Source organism: Chiloscyllium plagiosum, unplaced genomic scaffold, assembly GCF_037043375.1.
Source record: "Chiloscyllium plagiosum isolate Xiang-an unplaced genomic scaffold, Cpla_swu_hap1 HiC_scaffold_1, whole genome shotgun sequence".
NCBI lineage: Eukaryota > Metazoa > Chordata > Chondrichthyes > Orectolobiformes > Hemiscylliidae > Chiloscyllium > Chiloscyllium plagiosum.
The window spans coordinates 54,945,291-54,960,250 of record NW_028270139.1 but is presented as its reverse complement, the minus strand read 5'-3'; the positions used below and the strand labels follow the sequence as shown (position 1 = coordinate 54,960,250).

The window sequence follows — 14,960 nt, the reverse complement described above, 5'->3', positions numbered from 1 at the left end:
ATTGTCCCTCAGAAAGTGGTAGTGAACAGTCTTCACAACTGCTGCAATCATTTTTTGTGTGAATTGTGTAGGTGCATCCATTAGGGAGGGAGTTCTAAGATTTTAATGCAATGAGACTAAGAATGGATTTATATTTCCACATAAGAATGGTGAGCACCTTTGATGAAATTGTGATTTTTCTGTGTACCTGTTGCCCCATACCTTCTGGAAGATAGTGGTCATGAGTTTGGAAAGTGCTGTCGAAGGACCCTTTATGCTGTGTTGTTGCTGTGCCCCTGATAGATGATACAAACTGCCCAAAAGTCAGTGGTGGAGGGAGTGAATATTTATCAATGTGGTTCCAAGTAAGTGTGCTGCTCGATCCTAGCTGGAGTCAAGCTTTTTGTATGTGTTAGAACTTCACACATCCGGACTAGACCACATGAGATAGTAGGGATGAGGAGTTGACCATGAATAATGGTGGGTGAGTTTACACGGATGAGAAATTTGGGAAAGATAAGAAGTCAGTGAACTTGGAGGAGAGATAACAGGATGGGTTGAGATAAACAACTTGAGAAAAGCTTTATTATACATGGGTGTGTGGACAGAAGAAGGAGAAGATTTTAGATGAGAAGTGAGAGGAGCGAATCAGCAACTCGAACCATTGCTTGATTTTAAAAACTGGAGTGGAGGAATATTTTTGGTGCTAGCTGTTACACGTTGTATAAAAATGAACAGTTAATCAAAACTTTTATATTTTCTGACTGTGACTTATGCCTTTTTTGTTTCATAGTCCAGAGTTGCAATCTTTGTTAATGAATCAGCTAACAGTTAAGGTGAGTGTATTAAAAATAGAAATAAAGAATGTGAAGAAATTTTCTTTGTAGACTTTACTCATAATTTTGAACCCAACAACATAAATGTCTGTCATATGGATCTCACTTTTTCTCCCTAACTTAATGTTTGACATTTGTGATATGTACAGTTGTTTACTTTTTTGCTGAAACAGATCTTTTACTTTGAATCTAACAGGGTTTAAAGAAACTTGGACAATCCATAGAATCATCTTATTCTAGTATTCAGAAACTGGTTATTAGTCACTTACAAAGGTAGAGTGTCATTCTATTTGAATTATGGAAATTATTTTTGTTTATTTGGCCAAGGTAAATTTCCAAGCCTTTTACCAGGTGATAACTGCAACATATAATTTGTTTCCGTGATAATTCAATTCAAAGATTTTTTTAAACAAATCTTTTGAATGCTTCCTGTAAAACGTAGCAAACTTAAGTGTAAACTGTAGGTTTACCAATGGAGTGATATCTTGAAGAGTTTTTTTTGAGCAATGAACAGTTTTATGTTGTAATCAGTTATGGACTACAATCATTGTGAAGTGATTTCAGCCTTGCGACATCATGACACTTACGGGTCAGGATTTCTGAATTGTTCTTGCTTGGGGGACCTTTCTCTCAGGGCTGCTGTATCACCTATCATGGCAATGTGCTCCTGATCTCAAATGAACTTTTCAACCCCATGATAGTTTACACAGTGGAAATAGGTTTTTTAGTATCTACAGTGGAAGTTTTCAAATGACTAAACAAAATCAAAAATGATATATTTAAAATCTAAACTGTTCAATGTAAAGCTGGTGTCAAAAAACTAAACAGAATGAAATAAGCTGGAGTGTGCTACTTGCTACATCATGTTTCCCTCAGTGTTTGCTATTTACTTGGTGCCTGACAATAGACAATAGGTGCAGGAGTAGGCCATTCTGCCCTTCGAGCCTGCACCACCATTCATTATGATCATGGCTGATCATCCTTAATCAGTATCCTGTTCCTGCCTTATCTCCATAACCCTTGATTCCACTATCCTTGAAAGCTCTACCCAACTCTTTCTTAAACAAATCCAGAGATTGGACCTTCACTGCAGAGCATTCCACACACCCACCACTCTCTGGGTGAAGAAGTTTCTCCTCATTTCTGTCCTAAATGTCTTACCCCTTATTTTTAAGCTGTGTCCTCTGGTTCGGGACTCACCCATCAGCGGAAACATGTTTCCTGCCTCCACACTGTCCAATCCTTTAATAATCTTATACGTCTCAATCAGATCGCCTCTCAGTCTTCTAAACTCAAGGGTATACAAGCTCAGTCGCTCAAATCTTTCAACATAAGATAGTCCCGCCATTCAGGAATTGACCTCGTGAACCTACACTGCACTCCCTCAATAGCCAGAATGTCTTTCCTCAAATTTGGAGACCAGAAATGCACACTATATTCCAGGTGCAGTCTCTTTGCTTCTATACTCAATCCCTCTTGTTATGAAGGCCAGCATGCTATTAGCTTCCTTCACTACCTGCTGTACCTGCATGCTTGCCTTCATTGACTGGTGTACAAGAACACCCAGATCTCTTTGTACTCCCTCTTTACCTAACTTGACTCCATTTAGGTAGTAATCTGCCTTCCTGTTCTTGCCACCAAAGTGGGTAACCATACATTTATCCACATTAAACTGTATCTGCCATGCATCTGTCCACTCACCTAACCTTTCCAGGTCACCCTGTAATCTCCTAACATCCTCCTCACATTTCACCCTGCCACCCAGCTTTGTATCATCAGCAAATTTGCTAATGTTATTACTAATACCATTTTCTATATCATTAACATATATTGTAAAAAGCTGCGGTCCCAGCACTGATCCCTGCAGTACCCCACAAGTCACCGCGTGCCATTCCGAAAGGGAGCCTTTTATCACTACTCTTTGTTTCCTGTCAGCCAACCAATTTTCAGTCCAAGTCAGTACTTTGCCCCCAATACCATGCACCCTAATTTTGCTCACTAACCTCCTATGTGGGACTTTATCCAAGGCTTTCTGAAAGTCCAGGTACACTACATCCACTGGATCTCCCTTTCCATCTTCAGAGTTACATCCTCAAAAAATTCCAGAAGATTAGTCAAGCATGATTTCCCCTTCATAAATCCATGCTGACTCTGGCCTATCCTGTTACTGCTATCCAGATGTGTCGTAATTTCATCCTTTATAATTGACTGCAGCATCTTTCCCACCACGGAGGTCAGACTAACTGGTCTATAATTTCCTGCTTTCTCTCTAGTTCCTTTCTTAAAAAGTGATACAACATTAGCCACCCTCCAATCTGCAGGAACTGATCCTGAATCTATCGAACTCTGGAAAATAATCACCAACGTATCCATGATTTCTAGAGCCACCTCCTTCAGTACCCTGGGATGTAGACCATCAGGCCCTGGGGACTTATCAGCCTTCAGATCTAACAGTCTCTCCAACACCAATTCCTGGCAAATATAAATTCCGTTCAGTTCAGGTCCTTCAGCCACTGTTCCCTCTGAGAGATTGCTTGTGTCTTCCCCAGTGAACACAGATCTGAAGTACCAATTCAATTCTTCTGCCATTTCTTTGTTCCCCGTAATATATTCCCCTGTTTCCGTCTTCAAGGGCCCAATTTTAGTCTTAACCATTTTTTTCCCTTTCACGTACCTAAAAAAGCTTTTACTATCCTCCTTTATATTTTTGGCCAGTTTACCTTCGTACCTCATTTTTTCTCTGCATATTTCCTTCTTAGTAATCCTCTGTTGTTCTTTAAAAGCTTCCCAGTCCTCCGTTTTCCCACACATCTTTGCTATGTTATACTTTTTCTCTTTTGACTTTATATGTTTCTTAACTTCCCTCATCAGCCATGGCCACCCCTGCCTCCTCATAGGATCTTTCTTCCTTTTTGGAATGAACTGATCCTGCATCTTCTGCATTATACCCAGAAATATCTGCCATTGTTCTTCCACTGTCATCCCTGCTAAGGTATTGCACCATTGAACTTTGACAAGCTCCTTCCTCATAGCCCCATAGTTCCCTTTATTCGACTGAAATATTGTCACTACCGATTGTACCCTCTCCCTTTCAAATTGCAGATTGAAGCTTATTGTATTATGGTCACTACCTCCTAATGGCTCCTTCACTTCGAGGTCCCTGATCGATTCTGGTTCACTGCACAATACCAGATCCAGAATTGCCTTCTCCCTGGTAGGCTCCAGCACCAGCTGTTCTAAGAATCCATCTCGGAGGCACTCCCCAAAGTCTCTTTCTTGAGGTCCAATACCATCCTGATTCTCCCAGTCTACCGACATGTTGAAATCCCCCATAACAACTGTAGTAACATCTTTGCAACAGGCCAATTTCAGCTCCTTATTCAACTTACACGCTACATCCATATTACTGCTTGGGGGCCTGTAGATAACTCCCAAGAGGGTCTTTCTACCCTTAGAATTTCTCAGCTCCATCCATACTGACTCTACATCCCCTGATTCTAGGTCCCGCCCACACAAGGGACTGAGTATCATCATTTATCAACAGGGCCACCCCACCCCCTCCGCCCGTCAGTCTGTCCTTACGATAGAACGTATAGCCTTGAATATTCATTTCCCAGGCCCTGTCCACTTGAAGCCACGTCTCAGTTATCCCCACAAGCTCATCCATCTTATTTCTAATACTTCGTGCATTCATATATAGTATTTTTAATTTGTTACTCCCCTCACCCTTCCTATCAACCCCTATTTCACTCAACCTTACGGCATGATCCCTTTTTGAGTTTTCTGCTTCATTGATACTGTTGTCGTTCTTGACTTCCCTTGTTCTAACTTTCCCTTCAATTTCCTTCTTAAACTTCCAGTTTGTCCCCTCCTCTCTCTATTTAGTTTAAACGCAGAGACCGTGCCTAGAACGAACAACTTGCTTTACATTAGTTATACTGTTGTTGTGAATACAGCAGGAAAATTATTTCTAGGAAATTGTATGATCAGACATCCAAAAGGAAAGAATTGAAATTCAGAGTTTCAGTAACAGTGCAGATGATGCCACTTCATAGTGTTAAAAGCTAATTATTAAACTGGAGAGAGCAATCTGTCAAGTTTCTGTGACACTGCCAGCAGGAAGCTATTAAACCCAAGTGGAAGCACATTCTTTTGTGCAGCCAACATAGATTGTAGAGGTTTTTTTCATTCCATGTGCAGTAGGATAAATTTTCCATTCACTTAGTCAACAAATATAAAGTTGGCATCACAATTTGGATAAAAAAAGATGGGATTAATTCTGAATCAAGGGCATATATGTTTGGGGAATCTTGGGTATAGCTATATTTGTTCCAGTTAAATTTACCTGTCACAGTCATTCGTTGAGTGATGTATCAAATTACATAATGAGTTTAATCACTTCCTTGCATGCAGAATTTTACAGTAGTAGAAATTGCTGAGTTGTCAAATGAAAATGTGAACACATTGCTAGTCCAGCTTTCAAATTTGATGTATACACCTGAGGATATGTAATGAGGTAAAAGAGTAGCAAATAACATTGAGTTGCAAGTGCAAAAGCCATGCTGATGTACACCTTGGATACTATATATCAGCGGATACAAGATGTTCAGGGAGGAAAGAAGGAAGATGGCAATGTTGATTAAAGAGGAAATTACAATATTGAGGAGAGGATATCCAGGAGTGCCAAGGATGGAATCTGAAATAAAAACTGCTGGAAACACGCAGGCCTGGCAACGTCTGTGCAGAATGAAATAAAGAATGTTTCAAGTTCAATGTGACTTCCAATTGTTTTAGATTAGATTAGATTAGATTACTTTACAGTGTGGAAACAGGCCCTTCGGCCCAACAAGTCCACACCGACCCGCCGAAGCGTAACCCACCCATACCCCTACATTTACCCCTTACCTAACACTACGGCAATTTAGCATGGCCAATTCACCTGACCTGCACATCTTTGGACTGTGGGAGGAAACCGGAGCACCCGGAGGAAACCCACGCAGACTCGGGGAGAACGTGCAAACTCCACACAGTCAGTCGCCTGAGACAGGAATTGAACCCGGGTCTCTAGCGCTGTGAGGCAGCAGTGCTAACCACTGTGCCACCGTGCCGCCCACGGTTCTTCAGAACAGTTGGAATCTATCTGGCTAAAGTTAAAAACCTAGAGGTCCCTACTGCAACCCTATGAGGAATGGAATAAGGGTTACCAACCAATAAATAAGGATAGATAAACAAGAAAGCCAGAAGAAGAGGTTAAAAATAAATCACCAGACCCTAAGCCAAAATATGAATAGCCTGACAGGGTGAAGCAGTGAAGTTATTGGCCAGATGGTGTGAATTTAGAATGCATGGACATTCAAACAGAGCGAAAGGACAGCAAAATAAGAGAGAATGGTAGTGGAATTAAACTCTACTACCATGGTTGAGATATGAGAAGAAATAGTTTTATATTACTATTTGGCAAAGAAAATATGCAGAAGGTTTTGGCAATTGACAGAATCAGTGACAGAATCAACAAGGTAAAGCTGGAAACTGGGGTGGAATGTGGAACATACATTAATTGTTACAAACCTAAAGCAAAAGAAGAATCTGGGAAAAATAAATAACAATTCAATCAGGTTGGTGATAGCAGGCGACCTAAATAGACATGCAGGATAAGAAAGAACAGGATACAAGGTTATTCATTGTGGGCATGGTTTTGAGTATCAAATGAAAAGGCCAAGATCCTGGAGTTTACTATGATGTACCAACTGCTGGAATGGATTCCATTTGGAAGTTGCTTTAGACTTTACATTTACTAGGCCTCCTTGATGCCACACATGATTAAACTCTGCCTTGATGCAAAAGGCAGCCACTTTTGCCTCACTTTTGTAGTTAGCATTTTTGTCCATGTTTAGACTAAGATTCAAATGAAGCCAGGAGACAAGTGGCCCAATGGAATCTAAACTCAGCATCAGAGAGCAGATTATTCTTTTGCAAGTATGTTTGAAAGCACTGTTGACAATCCCTTTGATGATCAAGAACAGACTGATAGGGCTGTAATTTTCTGGGATGAATTTATCTAGTCTTTTTGTGCACAGGACATACATGAGCAATTTTCCTGATTGGCACATAGATGCCAGTGTTGCAGCTGTACTTGAATGACTTTATGGCTACTTGTGGAGCCCAAGTCATCAGTATGTTGCCATATGTTATCTGGGCCCATAATCTTTGCAGTTTCCAATGCCTTCAACTGTTTATTTTGATATCATACTGTTATAGACCAGGCCAGACCCCCTAAAAATATTTAAAGCAAGTAGTCCGAACCCTAACTTTGCTAGTTGTTTTAAGCAGATTTAAGTTGGATATTCTCGAGTGATGCAGCTGGCCCAACCACTTATGTTTAAACAAAACAGAATTTATTTGCAAGATTACCAAATGAAACACAAACAGAAGAGAGCCAAATATAGATTAGATTAGATTAGATTACTTACAGTGTGGAAACAGGCCCTGCACCTAACACCACTGGCAATTTAGCACGGCCAATTCACCTATAGGATAACTTGGAGTCATTGAGTTGTACAGTTCGGAAACAGACCCTTTGGTCCAACTCGTCCATGCTAACCAGGCATCCTAATCTAATCTCATTTGCCAGCACTTGGCCCATATCCCTCTAAACCCTTCCTATTCATATACCCATTTAGGTGCCTTTTAAATGTTGTAATTGTACCAGCCTCCACCACTTCCTCTAACCCAACCGAAAACCCAGTAGACTATCCCAACTTACTGATGCTGCTCCAAATATTTGTAACAATCCCCATAAACACATCTTTGCAAAAAAAAAGGGAAAAGTCCACATTAGGTTATTACAGGAGATATGTCAGAGAGAGGGAAGATCAACGTGGACCTGCTTTTTGGGGTCCAGCAGCTTCACAATGGCTGCCTGCTAAAACCAAATGAAACCAAACCAGAGAAAAGCTAAGCTTGGAGAACTGGCCATTCACCTTTCATTGTACAAGTCTTTTTAAAAAACTTGAAAGCCTTTTTCTGAGGCACGATCTGTTCGCTATAATCAAATTGCCCCTGAAACCCTTCAAACCTAGCCCTTTTGGAATTGCTGCTTTTACAACCTCTCTTAAAAATAAAGCCAAGGGCAGCATAACCTTGTTAAAGGAGCAGCAGCATCATCACAACACAGTGATTTAAATTGATTGAAGATTGGCATCTGTGATGCTGGGCACCTCAAGGTGGCTGAAATGATCATGCATTTTGCATTTCTTGCTGAAGATGGACTCAAATACTTCAACCTTGTCTTTTATACTGATGTGGTGGAGCCCTTCTCATTGAGAATGAGGATATTTGTGGGTCCTTACTTCCTTTTGTTTACCATGATATGGAGATGCTGGTGTTGGGCTGGGGTGGACAAAGTCGGAAGTCACATGATACAAGGTTATATTTCAACAGGTTTATTTGAAATCGCAAGCTTTTAGAGCACTGCTGCTTCATCAGGTAAAGGAGAGGGTGGCACAGCACTCCTTGAGGATTGAATGTGACAGGGGTGCAGAACTTAGATCTAATTCATTGATTGTGGGTTTGCTTAGCCCTGTCAATTGCAAAATATTTCCACTGTTTGGTATACAAGTAGTTCTATATTGTATCTTCATCAGGCTGACTCCTCCAATTTCAATATACTTGTTGCTTCCCCCAGTATGTCCTCCTACGCTCTGCATTGGATTGTGATTTGATAAAAAAGAAAATTCAAAGGGCTTAGGGGGATAGCATCTTGGTGCTGATAATCAAAGAAAAGATAGTAATTCAAGATTGCAACAATGAAGAAATTAATCTGTTGCAAGATATGAGGGAGAATCACAGACCTGAGACTTTGTAAAAAAGTGAAGTCAGTTGGATTCATGCCTCGAAGAAGCATGAGATGGGAAAATATCAGGAATGCCAATACAACACGAAGATTGTATTCATCAGTTTGGAGAAAGCTCATATGCAGGTTCCCAGGGATGAAATTTAAATATTTATTAGAATCCCAGAATTATACAGTAACCTAGTATAAATGCCAATTGCTTCCCAGGTATTATTTTTGTGAACAGGCTAACAATATTAAATAAGAACATGGATGGGGTATTGTCATCAATAAGTACAATAGAGTCACCACAGTCTCTGGGAAGTGCTCACAGCCTTTGCATGACATGCACGAGAATTGCCAGGAAGCAATAAGAAGCAGAGTTTCAAAGCCAAGTTTGGATTATACTAAGGATCCTTTTCCTCTGCCGATTATTGTGTATGTTTTGCCAGAGCAAGTGAGATAGGAAGTGCTCTGATTAATGATTTTTGCAGATGACATTGTCTCATTATCCCTATTAAATAAGTCAATGGGTGAGTATCTGGAAACTTCGAGAAAATCCTGGAAACTAGGGATATGACAATCAAGAGACCAAAACTTAACATATGGACAGACATTTTAAACCTCGAGTGATAGATCAGAGTGAAGGCGTAACCTTCAGGTGAAGATTTTAATAAATTAAGCAGTTTCACGTATCTGGGGTCAGTAGTGGCAGAAGATGAAAGTATAGAAATTAAGTGATGACTAACTTTGTTTGGAGTAATGAGAATATGTGGAATGTCATAGAAAAGTATAGTATAACTAATAGGAAGCATTTTCAAGGCAATTGTGAAACCAAATTTCACCAGTTTGTAGTTGATTGGCACATAATTAGAAAAACTATTATGCTATTTCAATATGTGTTACATTGGCTGTGAATCTGCGAGATGGCCAACGTCACCGGTCACTCATGTATCAAAGACATCTTCCTCTTCCAGGATAATATGTTGTAGACAGTAAATCTTTCAGGACTAACAATGGTAGCCATTGGTGTAGCCAGTAACACGTAGAATAGTTTTGAGACCTGCTATTTCAGCATCAAACCTATGTGATGAGATGGCTAAAGTTGTTTTCATGAAGCAGTGTGAAGTATTTGCTCAAACTCTGACAGATGGTTGGCTGGACAATGGGTTTACAATGCAGAATGACACCAACAGCGTGGGTTCAATTTGCATACCAGCTGAGGTTACTATTAAGGACTGTCTTTCTCAGTCTTCCCCTTGCCTGAGGTGTGGTGACCCCTCAGGTTTCTCTTGCTGTCTCAGTCTCTCCTTGTCTCTAATGAGTGAATGGCCCTATGGCCTAGTTGGTGACTTTATCTTACTAATGGATGACAATTTCCCATCCATGTTCTTCTTTAATATTGTTAGCCTGTTCACAAACATAACACTCGGGAAAGCAATTGGCATTTGCACTAGGTCACTGTATAGAGCAATTTAGATGTGCGACACGTATCTGAATCTGTTTTCATTAAACTCATTAATTTAACAATTCATGCAATTGAGTTCTATTTCAATGATACTGTGTGAAGCCAAACAAATGGTGTTAGTATGAGATCCCCTCTAGGCCAATTCTTGCTAATATCTTTGTCAATTTCAATGAGAAGCATGTCTTTAGTGGAAAAACCACTCATCTACCCATTGCATGCTTGCATACATAATTACTGCATTTCTGATAGTCATTTTGCAGTTTTTACTTACATAATTTATTTACATAGCTCAATAAATTCTGTCCTACACTCGAGTTTATGTTCAAGTGCACTCAATTAAAATGGAACAATCAATCTAGCACCTTTTCTTCAATGTATTAGTCGAAAAAAATCTATCGTAAATTTTCTGTTACCATCTACTGCAAGCTTGTGTTCACATATTAGATGCTGGGGTTCCTACAGTTCCATGTACAAGACCAATATTATATGCAACCTCATGAATAGGAACCTAGCTATTTGCTAATACATAAGCTTGATGCTGAGATAGGGTCCATCAATTATTTTGCTTGGTAATGGCTACCGTGACCAAATCATCACTCACTATATGTTGCACAAACTCATAAAGAACTTATGGCCATTGCTTTTAGCCTTAAAACTGCTCAGTCTATTGCAGATTACTCTGGAAGGGAAAAGTGTCTCAAACATTTGAGTAACAGGTATCTCAAACATTTGAATAACTTTCGTACATTGCAACTTTTGCAAGTAGTTTTCTACACTAATAAGATGCTGCTATCAAGGCGAAAGGACGTTTTGCCAACCACGCAGTTGTGGAATGTGGTGGATGAGTTTGTGCTGATGTGTTACCAATTATGTAGGGTATAAGTCTCACCAGCATACTTGATCAAACAACACATTCTATTGACTATCCACAGCAAGCAACATGCTGACCGCACTGAACCAGCTAATGCTTGCAAACCCCAGAGTGTTATGCTCAAGGGTAGATGTGACTCTGCTAAAAATTATACTGGAAACCAATTCATAGTTTTCACTTGGGCTCTCGATGTGATTCATTTGGACATTCTGGACGCTACATGTATTCACGCAGCAGGCCCTGCTTTTCATAGGCAGAAGAAATGTGTCTACACATTATAGCTTTTTCATTGAGGAAAGGGTTGTGGAGACTGCCAAACTATGCTACATTCCACAAGAGTCTACCTGCCTGACCTGAGTTTGCTCAACTAACTAAGAATGGCAATTAACAATTTTTACTGAACCCCCATTACAACCATGTTCTAACCATTCAAAGCTCTTCTTGTACTGTATACCTAAATTGGTGTTTTCTTTCTAAGTTTGTTTGATTGCACCTCGGCCTGATGAGTGCCAGACAAAAAGCTTAAACTTAGTCTGTGCTGCCAAAGAATTAAATATAAGTTCCTTTTTTCAAGGACGCTAAAGTGCGGGATTCTGAACTATATGAAGTTCCTTGTGATGATAGAAATACAAAACCACGGGGGGATCCAAGATGGCGGCGACCCAGTAAGACTGAGTCTATAGTGCTCCTCCCAAGACTTGGGCACAGTGGGTCACCTACCCCCTACCAAGCTCACCAAATCATTTATAAATCATTTATAATAGTTTAGTAACTGAATTAGTTGTGTAATATTACATTTAAGCAACTTTATCCTAAGTTAAAATGACTAAAGGGAAGGGAGCCCGCAGCTCTCAGCAAGCAGGAACCCCTCCCCCACACTCTCCAGCTGCAGCAGAGGCGTCCACAGCCGCCCCGGGGAACTTACCAACAGTAACAAGTCTTGCAGAAATGCTTTCCAAGCTTGACTCGAAGATTGATGCCTTTATCGTCGAATCCAGGAATCGTTGGGAGTCGCTCTCGGCCGCGCTGCAGAAGCACGACCGTGAAATTGAAGAAATTCAACGCCGAGTCGGAGGGGCGGAGCTAAAGGCCGCGACCTCGGAGACAACCGCTCAATCGGCCGTGGATCAGGTCCGGACTCTCGAGCAGCGAGTCCGGACCTTGGAAAATCATATTGACGACCTCGATAATCGAGGTCGTCGAAAAAATATTCGTTTGCTGGGCCTTCCCGAGCAGGAAGAGGAAGGCCAGCTTACAGCATTCCTGGAGCAGTGGCTGCCACAACTTTTAAATCTGCAAGCTGGATCAGGCCAGGTAAGGGTGGAATGGGCCTACCGGGTAGCAATACGCGGGCCTGGCTCGAATCAGCGCCCACGCCTGGTCCTGTTCCGGCTGCAGAGCTACAGGGAGAGGCAGATACTCCTAGAAGCCTCTAGAAATCTCGGAAAAGACCCCCAAGCTATGATCTACAAAGGATCCAAGATCATGCTATTTCAGGACTTTTCCCCGGCTCTGGTTCGAAAGAGGAAGGCATTCGACGAGGCGAAGAAGCGTTTAAGGGACTTAAATGTACAGTACTCCTTACGCTACCCAGCGATGTTACGCTTTAACCATGAAGGATCTGTATATAACTTTGGATCACCAGAAAAGGCTAAGGAATTCTTGGACTCTCTTAGATAAACTGTAGGACATAATGGATGTTGGTCTGCCTTCCCCCCCCGTTTTGGTTTATATCCCCTCCCTTTTTTTTTCTTACCTTATTGCTTAATATTATTATGGGGGGTGGGGAGAGGGATTTGATTTTCTCCCCCCCCCCCTTGGAGTTGTTTTGTTATTATTTTATGTATATATGAGGGGTGTATGTATATGTGTGTGTATGTATGTATATATATATATATGTATGTGTATGTATATATATGTATATATAAGCTGGGGGATTTGGTTAATGTTGGTGGGGGGAGGTGGTTACCTTATTCGATTTTACCTCTGTCTTTAGGAGCGGGGTTGTTTTTCCCTTCGTTATTTTGTATTATCATATTTAATTATTATTTGTTGAACTGGTAATTTTATAGTTATATGTTTATATATGGTATTAACATTACCAAATATACCCAGGTGTTGGTAGGGGTGGGGGTGGGGTGCTCACTGTTAACTCTAGCTTTGTATTATATTTGAATTTTCCTCACTTTATTGAGGAGTGCCTGGGTCAAGGGTGGGGCATTGGTTGGGAGAGGATATGAGGGATTTTTGGAGAGGAAGTGATGCCCCCTGGGAACAAGGGGGAAAGTCTCCACTTAGATACGTTTTATATTTTTTTTATTTATAAATAGTTTTTTACCGTATTGTTGTGGGTGTATTAAAGAGGGTTTATTTTTGTAAATTTTACATGTTCCATGCTCGGGATGTTCTGGATAGGGTTCCCCCTCCCGAGGGGTCTCGGATTGGCCCAGAGGATTATGGTTGATCAATCGGTTAAGTGGTGCACCTGGAATGTCAAAGGGAGTAATTCGCCACTTAAAAGGAAGAAAATATTATCAAATCTTAAGAAGGAAAGAGTTCATATAGCTCTCCTACAGGAGACGCATCTGTCAGATAAAGAACACTTGAAATTACGACAGGGCGGATTTGATCAGGCCTTTTTTTCTTCTTTTAGCTCAAAAAGCAGGGGAGTTGTTATTCTTGTTCGGAAGAATTTCCCTTTCAAAATCCTAAAGCAGATAAAAGACGAATCTGGACGATATATCTTGATTAAAGCTCTCATAAATGGAGAGGAATATGGGATTTTAAATTTGTACTGCCCCCCGGCACACCCCTTTAAATTTATAACGGAAGCCTTCTCAAAATTGATGGCTTTTGATGCCCGTCATATAATTATAGGGGGAGACTTTAATTGTATTATGGATCCGGAAATAGACAGGATTCCCAAGAGTACTGCAGGAGTATCTCCCAGATCTAGACAATTGATGGATCTGAACAAAGAATTAGGATTAGTAGATGTATGGAGATGTCTTCATCCACAGGGTAGAGATTTTTCTTTCTACTCTAATCCACATAAATGTCATACCAGAATTGATATGTTTTTTGCCCCCTCAATTTTTTTAAATTCCATATCATCCTGTAAAATAGGTAATATAGCAATTTCTGACCACGCTGCTGTATATATGGAAACTAAGGCGAGGAACAGTGGGATATCCCCTCGGCATTGGCGTATGGACCCCTTCTTAATGAAAGATAGTAAATTTGTAAAGTACTTCTCTCAAGAATTTAAAACTTTTTTAGAAATTAATTCAGGTACAGCTAGCAACCCGTCAATGATGTGGGAGACCATCAAAACTTACACGCGAGGCTTGATCATCTCCTACTCAGCGACCCAGAAGAAATTAAAAGGAGAACAACAGCGTTTGCTTGAAGCCCGCTTAAAAGCGGCTGAAACAGCATACACTGATAGACCCTCTATTATTAAATTGCAAAGGATTACAGCTCTTAGGACAGCTCTAAATACTACACTTACTCAAACGGCTAAGAGGGAAATATTATTTGCAAAGCAAAGGTTATATGAATATGGCGACAAACCGGGTAGATACTTAGCATTTCTTGCAAAGAAAAAAAAGGCCCCTCAGACTATTATGTCTATCAAGGAAAGTACGGGTATTTTGACTCATGATCATAAAAAGATTAATGCGACCTTTAGAAAATTCTATTCTGAGTTATATAAATCACAGGATTGTGAAGATAGGGCGAAGAGGATGCAGTCATTTTTTAAAAATTTGACTTTTCCAGACCTAACTCCGGAACAAGTATCGGTCCTAAATGCTCCTCTTACACCCCAAGAAATAGTTGATGCAATTAGGCACCTTCAAAATGGTAAGACGCCGGGCCCAGATGGCTTTCAAGCTGAATTCTATAAAGAATTTACAGAAATACTGGTTGGTCCACTTATGGACATGTATAACTATGCATATAGTCAGGGCTGTC

The 14,960-nt window shown here is 40.5% G+C and overlaps 1 protein-coding gene across 6 annotated transcripts in view; it reads left to right on the top strand.

Moving 5' to 3' along the window:
- anapc4 (anaphase promoting complex subunit 4) overlaps positions 1 to 14,960 on the top strand; it is a 99,835-nt gene that overhangs the window by 43,714 nt on the left and 41,161 nt on the right. For all 6 annotated transcript variants that reach the window (XM_087986918.1, XM_043700575.2, XM_087986935.1 and 3 more), the window contains 2 exons: positions 773 to 815; positions 1,012 to 1,088. In XM_087986918.1, the coding sequence (XP_087843044.1) occupies positions 773 to 815; positions 1,012 to 1,088 (120 nt within the window). The remainder of the gene's footprint in view (positions 1 to 772; positions 816 to 1,011; positions 1,089 to 14,960) is intronic.